Here is a 22,352-nt window from a genome sequence, read left to right on the forward strand (position 1 = left end):
TAACAATTAAGGTAAACCTTGTACAAAGGCACGTATGATTTGGTATCTTATTTAAATAGGATAGACATAGATGTAACACTTTTACCACTAATATTCTTTAGCATAGATAACACGTTAGAGCTGCTAATACAGTATTCTGTAGTCCGAAGCATGTAAGCCTCAGTTGCAAGCATCCATTTTGTCAAAATTAATGTAATAAAACTGAAGTTAGTATTGCACATTCATAACATAATTTAAAAATACTGCTCTCTTACACATTGACTTTTATTGCTCACAAAAACATTGTAATGTATATAAAGCATTTCTATGGCAAAGAAGCTGTTACACTGCATAGCAAAATGGTCTGACTGGTTCATAAAAACCATTAATGAAGTAAAGAAGAATGCTTGACACACCAAGATCTCACACAGCACAAAAGACAAACAGGTAGGAGGCTGTTTTACTGCTAGCCAAAGGTAATCTTACCCGTATAACAGGCCTCCTGTACACCTGTTAGTTAAAATATAAAATGTTATCCAACAAAACACACAGATTTGATTTGTTAAAGATATTACATCTTACTTCAACACATTTTCAGAAGAAGTCTACTTCCAAACATTTTAATTACAGACAGATTTTGAAAGAACCAAACAAAACTACGCAGATCTAGTAGCTCTCATTTGCAGAATTGTTTTGGTCTAAAAAAAATCTAGACACTTCATTTTAGTGATGTAACAAATTCCAAGCTCTTTTGAAACACATTCCTAATCATCCTTTTATCCAGTTACAATGTGCTATTGTGAAAAGAGAAGAAAGAGCCTGGTAATCCTTCTAGGTGGAAGACAATAACAGCCATGCAATAACAGCCATGAAGTATACCCACCATATCTTCTAAATTCAAATGGCAAAACAAGGATAGCAACAACTCGTCTCAGCTTCTGAAGGAGTGTATATTCAGCTACTATAATTTAAGCAATTTTCTTTTATATGAACCCTTCATTCAAGAATACTCTCCAGGTAGAGAGTATGTCAGAGAAGACATACACAGCAGAGTTCAAACTCAGAGTGAGATCACGTCGCTGTAGGGTTTAGCAAGCAAGAGCTCACTCAGTGCTCTCCAGTTGCAGCCCCTTTGCTTCCATTTGATTCTCCCCTTCCCTAATGAGATTCTGGCAAGTTACACAGAGTAACATAAGTAACATCATCAGATACAAGAATCGATCTATTTACCTGTTTTTGCAAACATATTGATCGAAACATTAGAAAAAAGGATGAAAGAAAGAATAAAGCAGTGAGTTTTTGGTAAATCCAGCAGAAAGCAACAGAACTGCCTGACCAGTTCCAGAAGCAAACACACACATCTGGCCCTACCTGAAGTTTCGGAGTTGTAAGATCTAAATGCAGCAATTCAAGGTAACCAACAGTAACGAAGACTCAGAAAATTGATCAGCGTGCATCAAAAGTGAAAGATGTCTCAAAGGAAAACTGAGTTATAAATGGGCATTATCTTTTTACATGTGAATTCCACAGTAATAATAAATAAACCCAGCCCGTTAGCAGTACTGACTAAGCAACTAATCATACTGCTGAACTTCTGCAGAAGCTAAGCGCAAAGGAAACCCCCTCCTAAAGCATAGACACCACTTCACAAGATGCTGGTCCTGAATGTAACTAAAGATATTTGAGTATAAAAAATTCCATGATGCTATAAACAAATATGGGATTTCAAGTCACAGCAACTCAATGATGCCAAATACAGTTTACACACAAAAATTCTGAATACCACCGGGCTTAAATTTTTTTCTTTAATTTCTATGAAACGGAGAAAGAAGTAAAATTTAATTAGGCCTTAAAAGACTTACTCCTGTTAAATAATATCCATGAGATGAGTTTGGTATAGAGAAGGAGGTTATTTAGAATTAAAAAGTGCTCTTTATTCCAGAGGAATGCATTCTAACTCAGAGATAAACTGAACACCATGCCTACACAGCTGGATTTTACTAAAATGAAGTCCTTGATCTACAGGGCAGGTACAACATCGACAGCTGTAAGGCAAGGTTTCCCTATCAAAGATGTTAGCCTTGACCTGAAGTAAGCATTTGCAATTCAGCTGCCATAGTATGGAAGAGCTACGCTTCTTTATGAATATAAGCTGCTGACTGTGCCAATAGCATGGAACTCTGTGAGGTGAATTTGTAAGTGGACTACAGTCAAAAAGATTTTGTGGATTCATCTTCAGGCTTGGGCTGAACCGGACCTGCTGTCACAGAATCCAAAATATGCTGTTTCTGGACAACAAACTTTTTAATCCTGGAGCATATTAGAAAATAATTTAAAATCTAGTTAAAAACAAAAAAAAGATAAAATCTCCATTTGGACATTTTGCATGAAGACCATGAAACTGTTTCAAATCTAGGAAGAAAAAAGGCTCTAGATAGCAGCAGCCTGGGTTTGTTAAAGGGACTTGAAACACAGGTGGCTTTTGTCAGAGAAAGAAAACTGCATATGCTCCACTCTTGATAGTTCAGTTGGCTGGCTGCACATAGGAAACAGCAATTGAGCGTGAAAGAATAGTACCTACCAGGTAAACTATACTGTGCAATTGTTACCTTAGTGACAAAAATGTTGCTGAGACTGAATGAAAAAGGTGATTTTTTTTGTTGTTTGATGTTAAATTCTCTGTCTCTGGTGAAACCCCAGGAAAAATGATAGTCATTTCTGTTCTTTGTTACCATGCAAAGACACATGCATTTATTTTTTGTGAAATCTGGAGAGCTCAATTCTGTACTCTGAATGACACACACTAGAAACAATTTCAACCCGTAACTATTAATCTACTTTATCAACATTTTTTTACACAGTAATAAAAAGAAACGACAGCTCACTTTTGGCATTTTATTCAAAACATTGACTTTTAATTTTCCTTTCACCTCTCAATTTTTATTCTGTAGACTTCAGTGCCACTATTCTAAACATGGAGGAAAACATAAACCAGATTCAAAAGACTCCTACGCATAAAGAGATGTTTTTAGTTCTGAAACGTTCAGCAATCACTTAAGTACTTACCACCTGATAATCAAGGTAGCAAGGACCTTCCTGATCATTCACTCTTTTATCTTAAACAAATCAATGCATTCCTCAAGCCACTTACCCTGTAGTCTCTGGACACACCTTCTGACGGGACAGACCCTGAAATCTGACTAGAAATGGTTGCAGCTATCAGCTGTTTACACCATTCCACATGGGATCCAGTCGGGCTACAAAACCAGAATATTTCAAATTATTTAGCAGCAATTCAAAACATATATTGAGAATTACATACCAACTGAGCACATCCAGAAAAGATGACCATAAATGATCACTAACATCATAAAAATTAGCTTGCTTTGTGAGCAGAATGCAACTATTTCACCAATCAAATTAGGGAAATGAATTTTACTAGATCTTATCAGAGATGTAAAGCTATCAGCAGGTTAAAAGTGAGGTTAGGGTCCTAAGAACTTATAAAAATGTTGGTTTCCTTATCTAGTGTAATTTTTTTCATCATTCACGCATTTCTTTCTTAAAGCTATCCATGGAATGTGTCTGGTCAAGCAACTGGAAACTTCTCACACTTTCCTTATCATTATTTCCTGATTATTCAGTAAATCCTCAAAATTAAATTACTCTCTGCTAGTATTTAAAAATTTAAACTACACTAGCATTGTATTCTGTATTAATTATTGGATCTGGACAGGCTGGATCGATGGGCAGAGGCCAACTGTATGAGGTTTAATAAGGCCAAGTGCTGGGTCCTGCACTTTGGCCACAACCACCCCATGCAATGCTACAGGCTTGGGGAGGAGTGGCTGGAGAGCAGCCCGGCGGAAAGGGACCTGGGGGTGCTGGTTGACAGCCAGCTGAACATGAGCCAGCAGTGTGCCCAGGTGGCCAAGAAGGCCAACAGCGTCCTGGCCTGTATCAGGAATAGTGTGGCCAGCAGGAGTAGGGAAGTGATTGTGCCTCTGTACTCGGCACTGGTGAGGCCACACCTTGAATACTGTGTTCAGTTTTGGGCCCCTCGCTACAAGAAGGATGTTGAGGTGCTGGAGCGTGTCCAGAGAAGGGCAACGAAGATGGTGAGGGGTCTGGAGCACAAGTCTTATGAGGAGCGGCTGAGGGAACCGGGGTTGTTTAGTCTGGAGAAGAGGAGGCTGAGAGGAGACCTTACTGCTCTCTACAACTACCTGAAAGGGTGTTGTGGCGACAAGGGTGTTGGTCTCTTCTCCCAAGTAACTAGTGATAGGACAAGAGGAAATGGCCTCAAGTTGCGCCAGAGGAGGTTTAGATTGGATATTAGGAAAAACTTCTTCACTGAGAGAGTGGTCAGGCATTGGAACAGGCTGCCCAGGGAGGTGGTGGAGTCGCCATCTCTGGAAGTGTTCAAAAAACATGTGGATGTGGCCCTTCAGGACATGGTTTAGGGGACATGGTGGCGCTGGATTAATGGTTGGACTTGATGATCTTGAAGGTCCTTTCCAACCTAGTGATTCTGTGAATATTAAATGTAGAAAATATATGTTTTCTAAAGGATAACTTCTAGTTAGCCATACTTTTTTCCCATTCATAAAATAATCTCTGAATAATCTTCAGGATGGGCTTTCCCATGTCACAGCAAGGAATTCTGCAATATAGGGTGTTTACAAAAACCCTACAGACAAAGCATCCGAACAGCAGAACTGCACTAAATCCCAAATGATGCTTTTTGAGAAGAGTCACCTGAACTAGTGCTGCTTACAAATAAAGCAGTATTGAGCGAGAAGCAATTACACAGTTTGTCGCCAGCCTCTTTGAAGCGCGCTAGGTCTGCTTCAAAACTTGCCAGTATTTGACGAAAAACTGTGAATGCTAGAGGGAACTGTTCCCTGAGTGCCACGGCAGCCTCAGCTGATGCCTCAGATAACTGCCACTTCTTCAAATAATTTAGTTGGGCTCTTCTACAGATTTAATGCTTATTCAGAAGCCAAATACAGAAAGAAAAATTTAATTCATTTTTAGAATTCATTCATAAACTAGCTCTGCATTCTGTGAGTATCCTGTGGCATTGAAATTAATAACTACATATGCATACCCACCATGTAACAGGTGCACCCCAACTTGGACATTAAGAGGGTGGGATAATGGCATAAGATCACCAATCACTACTTAACTAGAGGTCTTTTCTTACATTAACTCTGCTAGGATAGGCAGATATAAGGTGAAGATGCATGCAACAACTTCATAGCCGACATGAAAGCTCTTTCAGAACTTTTCTGATAAATTTTAGTAGCTTTCTCCTCACCTGCAAAATTCTACACGGTACTAGATCACAAAATGTTGTTTTGCATCTAAAGCACATCTGTGATATTCCTGCTTGAACAATGAAGATAACTCCCAGGTTAGTGCTGAACTCGAGTCCAGATTCACTTAGAGAAACTTTTCCCTTAGGTTTCGTAACAGAGTGCAGAAACAGAGCTAAACCCTACAGCAATCCTTTTCTAACCTCATTGATTTCTCCTTCTCTCACATCTCAATTTCTAGCACGCCCCTTTAGGGTTTGCCTAAGTTTGTTTCCAAATAAGCATTTACTTGTTAATTAAGAAAAGGATTTATTTTTCTCTGGCTTATCTTCACCAGAAATCACCACATCAACAAAGTTAATAGCAGCAAGAAAATGAATGTGAATGCAGGTCCATCTCATAAGATCAGTGTCTCAGGATGCATCACTGTACCACAGGACACTGACCATACCGATGTGACTTATCACTGTCTGTCAAGTGGGACACATACCAGTACACCTCTTTTCATTCTGTCTCATCTGAGGTCACACACATTAGCGTAGCCTGGTGCAACCGTACTGGCAAATAAATAAATTATATGACAAATGGACATGATAAGTTTTCCAGGGTAGAACAAGATTAGGAGAATAAAGAAAGATGAAAATTAAGATAAGAAAGTGTATTGATACAGAATACAAAGACATAAGTTTTGGTGATAGACATTTGATTTCCACCTTCACTACAACGATGCAAAACTCCAGGTTTATCCTAACAGAAAAGAGAGAAAATATGGAGATTGGAACCTGGCACTGATTTTTAAATATACTCTTTTTTCTTTATTTTTCATCTGGGTGAAATTCCCATTAGTTTCTCCTCCTTGTTTAAGGATTTTTAAATCCAGCTGTGAAGTCTGCCTCCAGCTGGAAACTTCTAAAGGAAGAAATCGCTCTGCCAGCGACTGCTTAAGTAGCTGCAGCAACACCTGAGGCCGGGCTCCCCCGGGAAGCCGCGGACCTGCGGCCAGCCCAGCGTCTGCCACTGGGACACGAAGCCGTCCCACACATCGGCAGCTACACTGACACCCCGGGGGCACACGGCAGCGCTCTGGGACTGCTACTCCTCTGCAGAGGAAATACACGCTTGCATGGGGGGGGCAGAAAAAAAAAAAAAAAAAAAAAGACTTAAAATCTGAGAACGGCCTCCCTTGAGCTCGCGAAGATGAGAAGCTACGCACTGCCCCCCAAAAAAGTCTGGGCCAAAATCCTGCGGGCAGCCTCAGAAACGATGACGCTACTGACGAAAAACACACAACCGCAAGCAGGAAACTTCGACAACAACCAGCTCCCTCGCCGACGGGGCTCTGCCGTTAGCCTGCGCGGCTGCAGGCAAACCAACCCCCAGATTGAAGTTACGAGGGCTGCCCGGGCTCCGCGCCGCGGCACCGCTTCAGCTCCTGTGACGGTGTCGGGGCGCGGGGCGGCGGCGGGGAGGCCGCCCCCAGGCCGGGCAGCCGCGCTCCGCGGAGGCGCGGGCTGAGGGTTGCCCGCGCCGGCTCCCGCCGCCCGGACCCGCGGGGAGGGCAGGCCGCGGTGTCCCCCCACCGAGCGCGGGAAGCGGAGCCCCCTCTCCCGCCGCCCCCCGCTCGGAGCCCGCCCTCCGCCGCCGGCTCCACTCACCTGTCCAGCGTCTCCGTGCTAGCCTGCCGGGACCCTGCCCCCGCCGCCGCGCCCCCCGCCCGCACGGCTCGCCGGCTCACGCCGCCGCCCTCCACCGCCGGCCCAGCCGCCGCCCGATCCATGTTTCCGGCCGCCGGCAGGACTCGCTGCGCCGCCGGGTTGGCGGACTCCCGCCCCCTGGGTGGCGCCCCCCCCGCCCGGCGCTGTCCGGCCCTGCCGCCTCAGCCCGGCCCGCTCGGGCCTCGGCGGCGGCCGAGAGCTGTCACCTGGCGGCGGGGCTTACCCACAGGCCTCCGCGCCGCCGCGAGGGCGGGCAGCGGCCCCGCGCGGCGGGGGAAGGCCTGGCTGCCGCGGCCCCGCGCCAGAGGGGAGCGCAGCGCCCGCGCGTACCCTCTCACGCCCTACGCGCCTCGGCCCCCTCGGTGCTGGCAGGCATGGGCGGCCGTCTGCAGCCACGGGAATGGCGAAGGCTCTCAGTGTTCCATTAAAACGTCTGTCAGAGGCAAAGGGTTTAAAACCGACAGCTTTATTTTTTTCCCCTTCACACACATACAGGGCAGACAGGTGTTAAGCTCTCCCCGCCCCCCCCCCGGGCCCCAGCCCCTTGACAAATAACACCCAGCTCCAGAGCAGTCCTGTGGGATCCAGCGAGGGCGGCCGATGCCATTATCGAAGGAGCAGCAAGGAGTAGATGAGGAGGTTCCTGATCAGTTATAAAAGCCTGTTTTCACAAGCATGACACAAACTGCTCACTGTGAGACAACACTGAACTCAAGGCAGAGTTTAAACATATGTCAAAAGGAGGTAGTACACACATCGTTCCTAGGGTATACCCAAAAGGGTGATGCTGGGGTGGATAAGGCATAAGCAAACAACAGCGGCATTCAACAACTAAACTTGCTCAGTAACTGAAGCCCAGCACAAAAACTAGGTTATCTTCTTGGGTCCATGGAAGTAAGAATAGAGAAAGGAAAACACCAAAATAGCATTCCCAGATGGAGATTTCGTATTGGGCATTTATAGCTGTTGGTGTTCACATCCCAGCCCTGCTTTTTCACCCCTCCTGGAAAAGGCACTCGACGCCTGGACCTCTCTCATTCACCAGCTCAAAAGCTGCCCCAGCTACAACAGGGACCTGGCTGCAGCTGAGGGGGCGGCCCTGCGGGGGGCTGGGGGGGCAGCACAGCGCAGGCCCAGATCACACACACAAGTGGAAAAGAGCAAGTTCCCCGTTAACGTTGATCCGTTTGTATGTCTACATTCACAACTTTAAAGTAGTATTTTCCAGAAAGTATCAGACTAAAAACACCCCTACATTTGCCTAATATGGCCATGTAAAAATAGAACTAAAACAAGTATCTTATCTGTTGGCTTTAAAAAAAGTCCAAGCCCACACAGAGCTATGTTAGAGAGCTTCAGAGACTGAAATTTAGCTGAACCAGTAATATGAAGAATGGTACATATGTAATGAAGTAAGTGCAAAAAGATCCTTTCCATTAGATTAGTTTCCCAAACGCAACAGGTTATCATGTAGTGTTTATACAGTAAAATCTATTAGATTTTCTGAACCTCTCCACACTGCTCAGAGATGTCACCAACACGTTCAACTCAAATACAGAATCTTTAAATATTCTAATAAAAATAGCTTTTTTTATAAACCACAAGTAAGTAGAAGGCAAATAGACCAGAGTATGCATAGCTTTCGAAATGTAAAGTATATCGTGAACGACTGAGTATCCTTCTTCATTTTTCTGATGTAATGCATCTTATTTACCTTAACAAGTCAAGATTTTGGGACAACATTGTTATTTTGGAAACACATACTGAAAAACATTGACGGAAGAATGAAATTTAGAGGACAAAAATAAGTCATATAAATCATATGTATTTAGAACACACATGCCGTATGCTCTGAGCTTCCCTGAAAAAAATAGTGCAATTCAATGTATATACTGAATTAAATCAAGAGGCGGTATACTTTTATTCCTTTGAAAAAATACTGTTCCAAAATATTCATATGTCCTCTAAACTTTGACTCATTTTATGGAACTATAGCTTTAAATTTAGTTTTCATATGCAAAATATTTACACTTCATAAACTTGCAGAATTTCTAATAAACTCTATTATATATACTTACACAAAACTTAATTTATATATAATCCTATTATATCTTGCAGATCAAAACTCACCACATGTACAATAATTTACAATGACAGAAGCCTCAAGCATCAAAATATCTCCTTTAAAATAACAATATTAGAGTCCTCTACAGATTGTGAATTGCAGTATTTCCTGGATTGCCTGAATATCATTAAAATTCTGAGAATATGCAAAATTTTAATTAAATATCAAGTAGCAAGGTTGTGCTGTCATAAGAAGTGCTTGCAACTATTTAAAAAAATACCTGAAAGGAACAAGTTAAAGGTTTACAAGAAGCCTCTGAAATAAAGGCTTGCAATTAGAATTCACTGGAAGGTTCAATATAAGTGCACATACTATATGCAAATCTTGTATATTGGAGTCCCTTAAATACTTAAGAATAAATTCACTGAACAGAAGTTAAATTAAACAGTAAGCTATAAATGTACAAGTTTTCAACAGTATTTATAACTGAAAATATTTGCCTACTTTGGTATAAAAGCTCCTTTAAACAGGCACATTTACTTTTAGAAGACAAACACAAGCTTTAATACTATGGCTATTGCTGGATATTTAAGCAATGTCTCTGTGGGTCTGTTTTTAATTATATGAACCTTCTTTAGAACCATTTTATTCTGTATCAACCCAAAGAATCAATATTGTCAACAGCGATAATTTGTAATATACCTTAGTGCTGAACAGTTAGCCAAAACAGGACTTCTCAGAATCCAGTACAATTGTCATTTGTTTTAAAAAAAAAAATCAATTTACAATTAAAAAAATAGATTTTTATTTTATTTTTATATCTCCTGTATTTCTTAATTAGAAGCATATCAATTAAATCCCTTCCACATTTTAGTTTATTTTGAAAAAGGAAAATTTTGAATTCTTAGGTAACCAGAAAATGTCAACACTTCTTTCTCTCTGAAATCTTACAACAGAATTTATTTTTATCTCATGAACTCCACAAACTTATTCCTAACAGGAATACACACATACCTAATTTTACACAATGTGAATATTCCTATTGCCATTAACGTGTTTATTCATGACATGTAAGACTGAGCATAAATTTCCTTACAAGAACATGACCTACAACGTAATAAGTTAAAGCATTCTTATGAAAACAATAGATCAATTTAATTTCAATTTTACCAGACTTTCCAAAACAACTCTTAAGGCCCTCCATAACTAGAAGTTGATTAATAATGTTCCCAGTCCACAGGTTCTGAAAGGCACATAATTGAAGAGTTGGTTTTGTTTGTTTTGAAGTCCTCCTCAAATGGAGACAGTCTAAAATAATTTGTGTTAGGACAGTCTAATTTAAGGCATTCAAATATTCCTCTTTATGCTATAGATCTATGTTAAGCACCACTTGCTATTACAGTATAGAATGAAGCCAACATTTTCTTCAAAAATGTGTTTGTACTTGGGACATCATTTGGGAGGGAGATGCTGATGAGGCTGATGAATTGGGTATCTTAGAATTATTTGTGATCTGTAGTTCTTCAAGTCTCCTTATATAATCATCACGTAACGCAAGGAGCTCCATGTAACGCTGCTCTACTGGATTTGGCTGCTAGAAAGAGATCTATGTTAGTCTTATCACTTCAGTCCAACTACTTCTACACAGTTAGGCTGCTGTAGTATTTGTGCTTTCCTGGCATTACTCAATATCTGTAGTTTCCAACATAAGTAACAAGTTGTAGCTAAACAGAAATACTACTTCTATAATGCAAGAGCCCTCCGCCTTCCAGTTATTCTCATCCAAAGAAAATCTCTACACAAAACAGTTCTTCCTACTGCAATAAAAATCAGCCAGCACTTCCCAGAGCATATGGATTTTATTTTCTTATTATCTAATACTGTGTGGAAGATAGGTGTGAATACTTTGTACAAAGCTTTTCTCTTCTTGACTTATTAAAAGGTTTTCAATTCGGCAGGTCAGGTGTCTCATCACCTTCCCCAAAAACAGTGTTTAACCTAGACGGACTATTTTAGCTACACTGATCAGATTAAATAACTTCCTTTACTGATGAAATTTACTTCAGTTTTTAATAGTAAATTTGCAAATTTCTATTTTGTAAATAAACAAGTGAAATAAATGTAAAACTTTATTAGTGAATTCTGTAAGTAAACTTTAATGTGTTTAAAATCAACTGCCCTAGCTTTCCAGAGATTTACTCACAGAAAGAGCATCTTAACTGTTCCCATTTTAAGCTTAGCTTCCTTTTTCAGATAGAGTAATGAAAAAAAATCGAAAAGAGGTGTTAGAAATGTCAGATACAGAGCCTAAAGTTACCTTCAGCTGTATATACCTGTCAAGAAGTCTCTGCTGTTTCACAGTTAACTGCCTGTAATTAAAAGCTATTAGCAGTACAGTTTACTGCAAATGTAAATGCCTCACCAGTTCAAACAGCTGAACCAGCACTCTTATATGTACTGCTCACTATGCACCCCAGATGACCACAATGATGATGAATGTTTAGGCAACTGTAGAAGTTGGATCAATGACTGAATGTAGTTACTAAGATGATTAGAGATGTAGGGTTAATGATGTTGCTAGTGACAGACCACACTCTTCACTAGAGTGAAGTCTAATGTGGAACATGCTTCTAAGCAATGGCATTAAGAAAGGTAATCAAAAAACTGGTTCAGGCGACATGTCCGCTATTCAGTTGCTTAAGTCAAGTTGAAGCGTAAATTTTGTGCACAACAAAAAAAAATAAATGTAGCATTTTGTATATAAAAATGGTGAACGTGAAGGACCAGAAGTAGCAGCATAGAAGATTATCACATGGGTTTGCATTTCTAATAAGAAACTCCTGCCAAAAACCTTCTCTGAATAATGGCAAAGCGCATTTTTAAGTAGACTTACAGCTCATTTGCATGCCCTATATTCCTTCATTTTCCAAAATAAATATTTGGACTCACCTTTTGCAAAATGCCCTCATCTTTCACAGCAAGCAACAAAACTTTAAAACTAGAACTTCAAATTAAAACTGGCAACATACTTGTAAGAAAAATATAGCAAACTGTCTGGTACTCTTGCAGCCTCTAAAGTGTTGTAAATAATACAGGAGATCAACTGTGGAAAGGGAAGTGCATTGCTTGAAAAATCCCGATTCATTCCAGGGGCTGGATTGTGAAGATTGTGAAGACTGCTTCTGCCAAAGAAATTGCTTCTCTATCTTCTCCCACTCAAAACTCCACAGCTTGTTGAGAAGGACAAATAAGTCTCTGTACACTACCTTTACATGCCACGTTGCTAAGATTTCTAGCAAGATTGTAACAGACATTGAGTGACCATATAGTAAACATTAAAAGCACAGAACTGTATAGGTGTAATTTGATAAAAGCTTTTCTGGGCTTTTAATCTGATCCACTTGTATGATTTTCAATAACAGCTTTCATCCAACAGTTACACAGTGTAAACAATGTTGGGTCATCAAAGCTACATTTAAAAAAAATCTTACCATAAGCCATCAATACAGATAGTAGTTTTGAAAGAGAAAGGACTGCATAGGTCATCTTAATTTGCAAAAGACTGCATACACTCTCTCAGAAAAAGGAGAAAGACTAAGCAAATGCAACTAAGCATATTTGTGATGCTAATGCCCTAACTCTTCGGGGATCAGTAAGCCCTATTTCTAAGCATTGTCATTCAACCCTTTAGCAGTATCAAATGCCCTTAAAAAACGCTCCCCCAGCCCTGTCCCCAAGAAAAAGGACTAGAAGGAGCTTGAGGACGACATGATACTAAGCAGTGAAATCAGCTCAGTGTTCTGAGAAGAGATGAGTAAAAAGAAAAAAGGGAACTGAATAATCATTTTCACCTTTTTTATCCATCTTTACAAATATAACATTAAAGACCTGAACAGATTACAGGTACTATTGTAAAAGTCAGTTATGGAACAAAATCCTATTTCTGACTTTTAAAAGCATTTTGTACATTATAGAGAATTTACTTACTTGTTGCCGAATTCTTGGGTTCCACCTGATGTAGTAACTGACCCAGAGCTCTAAATGACGCATACTGGCTACTGGATAGAGCGCTCGATTTAGCTCTTTAGTATAAAAAGGATTGGTGTATTTAGATTTTTCACTGTTTATCAATGACCATAACGATAACGTTTTCTCAGTCACTTTCTAAAATGAAATTGAAATAAGAACAGTAAATATTTGCCCAAAATCAGGAAATACATCACAGAAGCCATGGTTACATCCTAAAATTAATACACTTCTGATTTACTTAGAAGCATAATAAGTTACTTTATTAGAAATATTCCAAAAACAGTGCTTGACAAATATTTTAGGAACTGCACAGTCTTCAAGCTACCAAAACCAAGGAATTTACCATGCAACTGTTCTATAATGAGAATAAAGCCAGTTCAAAACCACTGTCATATAAGGAATATAACCAAATACAATACAAGCAAAACTTTTTGTAATCATCTACAGTCAAGACAGCAATTAAACAATCAGTGGTTTGACTAACCTCTTTTTCTCTAAGAGACTCACTGTTGTACAAGAAAGTACCAAACCGGCAGCTGTACAAGTGATCCAGGATTGTAATCAAGAACTGCTCATTGAATTCAAAGGCTGTAGGAAACTAACAACAGAAAATACAAATTCATTCTTCACATCGTAAAATCAGGGAGAGATGCACATGCCCTGGTTAAGAGGCTAAAAGGTGGCATTTAGAAGTCTGAATACATCTACAAATAATTAAGATAATAATTTCATCTACTTCATAGCAGAGTAAGTGTTCAGATGACATGAGGTGTTCAACTTTCTCCAACTAGTCACTGAAAAGAACTCTCCTCAAAATGTTCTAACTGCCTAAACTAAGTTTGCTGCTTTGTTTCATTACTTATTGAAAATACAACATTTAAATCACCACTCAACAACTCCCAAGCTTCCTTTTCAAGCTTTGATGAAACAACATTTGTCTCTGTAGTTCAAGGGATAGCTTCACAAAAATGGTGAAACAAAACAACAGACCCTATTACAATGGATGCAATTCCTGTTAAAGCTTTCTGCTGGGTCACATCTCTCAATACATTTCTGAGAAGCCCATATCCAAGACACACCAGCCTTGCATGCATAGCCCATGCCATATTAAGCAACAAAACTACAGCTTGTATACCACTGTTAGAAATAGAGTGGAGAGATGGTATGGTTTAAAAGTAAATACACTCTCTTTTTGTCAGAGCAGAGGGGTATGCCATCCTCTTCAAATATTTTTTTTTTTTAATAAGAATCTAGGGGTTTTTTTTAATCAGTAATCTCTTAACATTGTTACCTTCTGAAGAATGATGTAACATACCTGTTTAGACATCTGCCACACACAATCAATAAACTGGAGGAAGATGGGTGATCTGTCTGCATCAGCATGATTTTTATCACCGTGGCCTATTCTCTGAAATGAAGCAATACAGCCTCCTGTTAACCAGAACAGTCTATTTTATGGCCAATAGACATTGTTTCTTATTTTGCACTAGAATATTAATGCTTCTGTAATGGAGCAACCTGTTCTTATGATGCCAAAATTAGTTACTGCACCAAGAAGGAGAGATTCAGATATACAGAAATACTGCAAAGCTGTTCTAAAGATGTCTGAGAAAAATTACAAAGTGATAACTGGTCTTGTTCTAAAAACCTGCTAGTTATTGGATAAGCAGAACAGTTAAAGCATCCATTACTTTGCAAATAAACAAGACATATTTTAAACTATATTTACATAATAAGTTGTCAAAAGCCAAGTTAAATTACGAAAGAAGACAAAGTATATAAGTCACTGGAGAATCTAGATCATGAAACTATCCACACAGATTCTCCTCTTCCCCCTCCACACCTGAACCTAAAGATTCACCCTGAGGCAGACAGTGAACATGAGCAAGCTCAAAGAAATGTTCATGTTCTTGACAGAAAATTAACGCACATTTTTCAAGTTTGAGTGAGTTGCTTATTCTGAGGACTCCAAAGTAACAAGCAAAGGCATTTATCTCACAGACAAAAAGTAGGTTTGGTAAAAGCTCTTTCCTTCCTTTTCACATTTGATAGCTGAGAACAGATAAGAGATTCAGGGAAAAGAGATTCTATTAACTCCATAACTCTGCTTGAATATACTTGCCTGGAGGAGACAAAAGAAGAGCGTGTATGTTGAACTAAGATGTTGTCCTAGTTGCCTGTAAGATAGCAGGCTTAATGTCTTAAGGACCTGAAGAACGCTAAAACCAGTACACTACTCTGTACAATGATTTGCAAGATAGTATAAACTAATAGAAATGAATGGCAGGAAATAGAGGGAGATGACGGATTGTAGCTGAACTCAGTCAGCAGTAGCAAATGACTAGAAAAGCACTATAGGAAAGACAAATTGGCCTCCTTGCTCTCCAGTTTTCATGGTTTAAAATACGTGGTATCTGTTAACAAAGTCATACATGTGTTCAGTAAGGAGCGAAAGTCCTTCCACTTTCACTGTGGTTAGTAGTTTTAGGATGTCTGAGTATTTTTCATCTATAGTTATGTCTATGTCTCATATTTCTTACATTAGAATGCATTATTAGAACACCATCCCACATAGCAAGCAATTTTATCTGGATAGTGCACTAAGTTCACTAGTACATAGAAAAGCTGGGATAGGGAATTCCTTTTCAACAAGGAAACTTACTGTGTGCTTCATTAGATAGAAAATACAGAGGGGAACTATTAAGCAGTCTACTATTTAGTTATCTGTTATTAAAACATCCAAATTGCAACCCTGGTAACATGAAAATATGAGGCCTGATCTAACCCAGACAATATTAAAAACACCCTACTCTTCTCCAACTCCCCACTTGAGAGAAGGCATAAGAACAATAGTTTCAGAGATGAGGTTCAAGAAATGCTAACTGCACTGAAGTGCCTAGTCCTTGCTATTAAAACTCACAGTTCTATCAAGTAATTACCAAACTAAAACACAGCATGTATGACCAAAATATTTTCTGCTTGCATTACCCGCTTTTATTCTACAGAACACTCCAGAAAAGGAGTGTTCACTATAAGCTAAACCACCTATCAAATCAAAATATACAGTACTCAGAAAACAGCAAATGGCTAAACAAGAGTGGCTTCAACCATTTCCAAAGATTATTACTTGAGTGAACAAGTTGGGAAAATAAAATAGTAGTTTAAGCAAAAGCAAGCTATTTAAATCACCCTTACTGCTGCTACATGTCAGAGATGAACCAGTGGACTGAGCTAGTCATCTGCAAGGGGTGTAAAGGTCCTGCCTCACTAATAGAAGAAAAACATTATCTGTTGAGAGAGAACAAAATCCTTTGATTACTCAAACTAAAATTAATGGATTAATAAAAAGAATCATAGATTATTCAAATTTATTCATAATGGTGAAGGACACGCAGATCTCTCTTTCTAAGCTTTGTTTTAAACCGTAACATATGCACTAGGCTACAAGTCTCTTAGTTACACAATTTAATCTGCATCATGATTATAATGTTTTTTTAAAATACAAAATAAAACACGAGAATAAAAAACCAAGCCACTGTTTTCCTGTGGTTGTACCAAGACACAATACTTCAAACGTTTATGTAACACATCACTACCAGAAGACTACAGGTAAGTACATAACAAAAATGGACTACAGCAGATACCACTCCCAACAATCAAAATGCAAACCTCCTAATCCTCAAAGCGCCTTTAGAACGTCAGATCAAAGACTGCCGCAGCCTACAAGCACACTTAAATGGTGAAGTGATTCATGCTGAGCACCTGTACATGAATTTCCAAATGAATGAGACACACTCTTGCAAATGTAAAATGGGCATGAAATACATACATAGGTATATTTTTCCATTTCTTGATTTTTCCAGATTGCCTATTTTCCCAATTCTAGCAATATTAAGTAATATCTTTAGAATATTCCACTAGGGGCAAATCGTCTGTGCAAACAATTTCTTACTGTGAATTACAAGGTTCAGCATCACCAAAGCTCCCAACATATGTTTCATGTGTACATATCCCAGCACACTGTCCCTAGCAACCTATTCTGCTTCTCCAGGTTCTTCATACAGATTTCCTGGTTAAATGGTTAGCTGCCAAACTTAAGAGAAGTTCCAGTAAGACTCTGAAAAGTTTCCTAACAAACACCCTTGACCTTGCATTATACATGGGTAGGTTATTAAAGACTTGCTATAGACAAATTCTACTTAACCTTCTAAGCATCCAGAAGACAACTGAACAGAACTAGAGCCTGTTACTCTAACGCTCTAACCAGAGCATTACTACTGACAGCCTCTTAAGAGCTATTATGACAAGTTTAGAACATCTGGGAAGAAGCATTCAAAACATCACTTAAAAGACACTGGCCAGACTCATTCATCTGCCCCTCCTGACCAGAAGGAGGGTGAGGGAGAAGCCTCATGTCCCAGCCCTATTTGATCATCTTCTGAAAAGTTTGGGAGGACATAATTTTTCTGCCTTCTCATTTTCTTTGCTTAATAACCACAGTAACCCAATTAACACAGTAACTTAATAAACACAGTAACAGTGTTTTTAATAGGGTGTAAAGGACCCTATACGAATGTGAAAATATGAAGTCTCAGAGAAGAAAAGAAAAAAAAAACCCAAACAGGTCCAAAACCAAAAGGTCTGCTCAGATTTACCTGGAAACATTTTAAACCAGAATTCCAAAATAACGAAAAGAATGATCAAACCTTCACACAATGAGTAGTTTAACATTAAAAGCTTTTTAGAATGTTAATGTTGCATGGTCCTCGCAATTATCTTCTAATTCTTACCGATGCAAATTTGTGTCCAAAGCTTATCCACTCTTTTTGCACCAAAACTTCAAAGCCCTCAATTGTTCTGTAGTAGCTGTCTAGCATCAACATGGCCAGTGATGTTAGCTGTGCTGTCCGGTCCCAGCCATCACTGCAGTGAACTAACACAGAGCTCCTTCCTGAGGACACCTTGTCTGCCACTTGAATAGCTCCTGTCAAGACAAGCTAGCAAAGAGGAACAGACACCAAACACCACAGATTAGTGTTATCATTCTAACAAAAATAAATTGATTTCTTTGTATCTACACAGTACCTAAATTGATACTGTTTCCATTAAAAGACCTAAAGAGCATGGTGTAGTTAATTGGAAAAGAATTTTCTAGGAGATCAAGTAAATTTCTTATATAAAAATAGAGAAGCAGATTGGTTCCCTAATCTCTTATTAAGATCTGATTCATCTCACAGCAAATTCTTAAAAAATGGGGCAGAAAACAGTAACCTTGATAAACCAAAGAACATAAGCTTCTTTTTTGAAGACAGAGAGGATTTACCATAGGATATGCTCTCTAAAAATTCTGTATATCTTTTGGCTCTTTTCTTTGAACTAAATGACTGAAACACCTCAGTTGTTGGAAAAATGAACTTGTACCCAAGATGCTTACTTTCCAAATATTAACTTAAAATGAAAATTTTATTAAGTAGGATTCATTACATAATACTCTAAATACTAGTTGACCTTTGAACCTTTTGCATCAAGTACAGCTGTACAAAAGTAAGAACACTGAATAACTACCAGTTTAAGTATTTTTTTTGTGCTATAAGATGAAAATTACAACATTTACAAATAAATTTACAAGACATTTGCAAAACCGTAATTCACAAAATAGTCATGTATATACTGACAACTAAAGTAAATACTAATCCTTCACAGTGACACCTATCTGTAGCCCTGTATTGCTAGAAACCAAAATAAATCATTTCTCACACATATAAAGACAATCAGACTACACTCAGTGATGCTGCTTTTGTAGTCCAAATAGTTTGATGTGTTCCATATCAGGACTATCTCAAAGCCTAGCAAAGAAAGCAAGTCTGATACCATAGATTTGGACAAACATTACTTCAAACAAACAGGAAAAAATTACCTTTATATGTTCTAACCAATGGGTTGATTCCAGACTCGACAACCAGTGTGATTCTTCCACATTAGGATAAACAATGTCCTTCAACTTCTTCAAAGATTCCCGCATGACATGAATATTATGAATGTCCAAGAAAAAAAGTTCTGCATTGGGATATGCATCTTCACCTTCATATCCTCCCCCAGTTGCCTATAAACAAGAGATCTAAAATTAACTTTACTCACATACACTGCTGTAACAGCTTTTCAACAGAGCAAGAAGTGACCAAATTTTATTTATACTTTATTTTGTAGTTAGGCAATATATAATTTCAGTTGCTTGTTTAAAACATCAGTCTCAGATACAAGCTTTGGAGAGGCAAATGCTGGAGAAGAATACTTGGGAGGTTTTCTGTGTCCAAAAGGACAAAGTGTATTAAGTACAGGACAAGGCCAGGAAGACATTCAAGTTGCTCCAGCTAGCCTAGTTCCTTTCAAAACCTCAAGGGAGTAACCCTAGAAGGGAAAAGTAACTATTTTACATTAACATGAAAAGGTTGTTTGTACTGTTGGGCCTGGAGACCTTCAAATAGGATTGAACTAGCCAGGTAAAGGACAGTGGGCCAGCACCACATCAGTGAGGACTCAGACTGCTTTGAGAATAAAAAGACATTGTACCTTCCTCATTACTTTTGAGATTCATAGTGGAAAAAGCTTTTCCCTGACCAACTGATGTTACAATGTCAGTATTTTTTTCTTCATTTATGTTCACTTTTCCCACCAAAGATTAAACAAACTCATGATTCTGAATACAAAAGAAATCAACTTACTTCCCAGACAGATTAAGGTTAAAAGAAAATGTAAAGTACATCACACAAAACAGTAATTACTCATAACATACTAGATCACAACTTCCAGGGAATAAAATTGCCCATTTCTTTGTTTCTGTACCAATTAGAAAGAAATTCAGTCAAAAGGATTTGTCTGTTTCTTTAAATCACTAATTCAAAAGAAAACAAATCTCATGTTTACCAGAGAAAACTTGCTACCAAAAAAAAGCCCCCCAAAGAGTCTTTCCTGTGTTTACTTACTACTAAAATTGAACCGATATTGAAATAGATAAAAATGATAAAATATTTGGCCAACTAAAATTGAATTTAAGAGTTCAGTTAAGAATAAGCTACATTTCATTTACGAATTAAGTTCAAGAATCTTAGACTCTGCCTCTAAGACGTCAATAGTAACAACACTGAAGTTTACTTTAACTTTTCTAACATTAAATTCTATTGCTGAAGTCTAAACATGTATTTAGATTGTTAAGAAATTAAAGAGCCACATAAGTAGAAAGCCTATTCTGCTGCTCTCTCAAAACATTTAATCACCACCACAGCAGAGGATGTGCCTGGTCACAAAAGGAAGCGGAAAAACCACACATATTTTTAGGACACAGTACCACTGATGAGGTTTTCCAAAGACAGCTGCAAAATCACAGCATTTCCTGCAGACAGCAAAAACATGCCATGCCAGTAATTGTGATAAATAAATTTTGCCTTTTTAAGCCATTACAGCTGCCAACTACACATCAGACAACAACGTAAAGTACGGTATAGCCTTTCCCCATTAGGACCACCTACATGTCTGTATAGTAGCACAGAGGGACCTGGACAGGCTCAAGGAACAGGCCCATGTGGACCTCATGAGGCTCAACAAGGCCAAGTGCAGGGTCCTGCACCTGGGTCAGGGCAACCCCTGGTATCAGTACAGGCTGGGGGATGAAGGGATCAAGAGCAGCCCTGCCAAGAAGGACGTGGGGGTACTGGTGGACGAAAAGCTAGACATGAGTCGGCAATGTGTGTTCGTAGCCCAGAAAGCCAACTGTATCTTGGGCTGCATCAAAAGAAACGTGGCCAGCAGGTCAAGGGAGGTGATTCTGCCCCTCTACTCTGCTCTGGTCAGACCCCCACCTGGAGCACTGCATCCAGCTCTGGAGTCCCCCATTCACAAAGGATGTGGACCTGATGGAGCAGGTCTAGAGGAGGGCCACAAAAATCATCAGAGGAACACCCCTCCTATGGAGGCAGGGTGAGAAAGTTGGGGTTGTTCAGCCTGGAGAAGAGAAGGCTCCAGGGAGACCTTATTGCAGCCTTCCAGTACTTAAAGGGGGCCTATAAGACAAATGGGGACAGACTTTTTAGCAGGGCCTGTTGCGATAGGACAAGGAGTAATCATTTTAAACTAAAAGAGGATAGATTTAGACCAGATATAAGGAAGAAATTTTTCACAGTGAGGGTGATGAGGTACTGGCATAGGTTGCCCAGAAAGGTGGTTGATGCCCCATCCCTGGAAGGATTCAGGTCAGGTTGGACGGGGCTCTGAGAACCGTGGTCTAGTTGAAGATGTCCCTGCTCATTGCAAGGGGGTTGGACTAGATGACCCTTAAAGGTCCCTTCCAACCGAAAGATTCTATGATTCTATCTCTATTCTATGCTTTCTATCTCCTTCCTCAGATGTGGGGGTATTCTCAAAGCTGTCAGGCTCTGCACTAAAAGAAGTAATGATTGTATTTTTCTCTTTCCTTTGAGTATTATGAAGTCCTGGTGAGGAATGATTGTAATTTTAGCATCAGGGCTGCTGCAACTCCTACTGACTGTGTGGTCTTGACCTATGTACAAAGAACGCAGGAATGCATGAGTAGTGTAGCCCAAGATTTTGCTTATACTGATCTTCACAGCTGTTCAAGAAAACTTTTTCGATGCTGATCAACACTAGCTTACACTCTGTATGTCATTGTCCCTCAGACCCGGAAATGCACCCTACTGCTTTTACTGCTCTGACTGAGTATTTCACAGTTAGACATATCAGAAGTTAATCAAAATACATGGGTGAAATACATAGACCATTTAAAAAAGCTGAAAACTGTGCTTCATACTTCAATAAGTATGTGGGTATACAGTCTGGCCACGATACATCTTTGAAACAAATGGGGTAAAAATTTGAGTGTCTAAGAACATTTAAGTTACTCTAAGAATTGACATTCTTTCCACAAGACAAACAGAATGATTACATGTTTTGTTCACCCATAAAAATTCAGTGTGCAGAGAATAATGCAATTTAGAGTAAAATGCAAGCATTTGAGGCAGACCCTCAGAATACAAACCATCAGATTAAAACCTAGCCAAACAGCACCTAGGATACAGTCTCTGAAAGAATGTGTGCTACACAATAAAAAAAGCAGCCTTGAATTCCGAAGCAACTTAACATTTGTTACATATAAACCTCCTAGAGGCAAACAAGTTTTACCATTTCATATTCCTTTCAGCACAAACAATAAAAAGGACTCATTCCACTAAATTA

At 39.2% G+C, this 22,352-nt stretch overlaps 1 protein-coding gene across 1 annotated transcript in view; it reads right to left on the reverse strand.

Moving 5' to 3' along the window:
- Nucleotides 1-10,503: 10,503 nt before the first annotated feature.
- MTM1 (myotubularin 1) overlaps nt 10,504-22,352 on the reverse strand; it is a gene marked incomplete at its 3' end in the record, with an annotated part of 42,367 nt that continues 30,518 nt past the window's right edge. Inside the window, exons 10-15 of the mRNA XM_082004120.1 lie at nt 19,024-19,209; nt 17,897-18,103; nt 14,422-14,514; nt 13,591-13,704; nt 13,065-13,241; nt 10,504-10,671 (exon numbers count right to left, since the gene is read on the reverse strand). Coding sequence (XP_081860246.1) covers nt 10,504-10,671; nt 13,065-13,241; nt 13,591-13,704; nt 14,422-14,514; nt 17,897-18,103; nt 19,024-19,209 — 945 coding nt within the window. The remainder of the gene's footprint in view (nt 10,672-13,064; nt 13,242-13,590; nt 13,705-14,421; nt 14,515-17,896; nt 18,104-19,023; nt 19,210-22,352) is intronic.

Source organism: Phaethon aethereus, assembly GCF_964289735.1.
Source record: "Phaethon aethereus genome assembly, chromosome: 10".
Classification (NCBI taxonomy): domain Eukaryota; kingdom Metazoa; phylum Chordata; class Aves; order Phaethontiformes; family Phaethontidae; genus Phaethon; species Phaethon aethereus.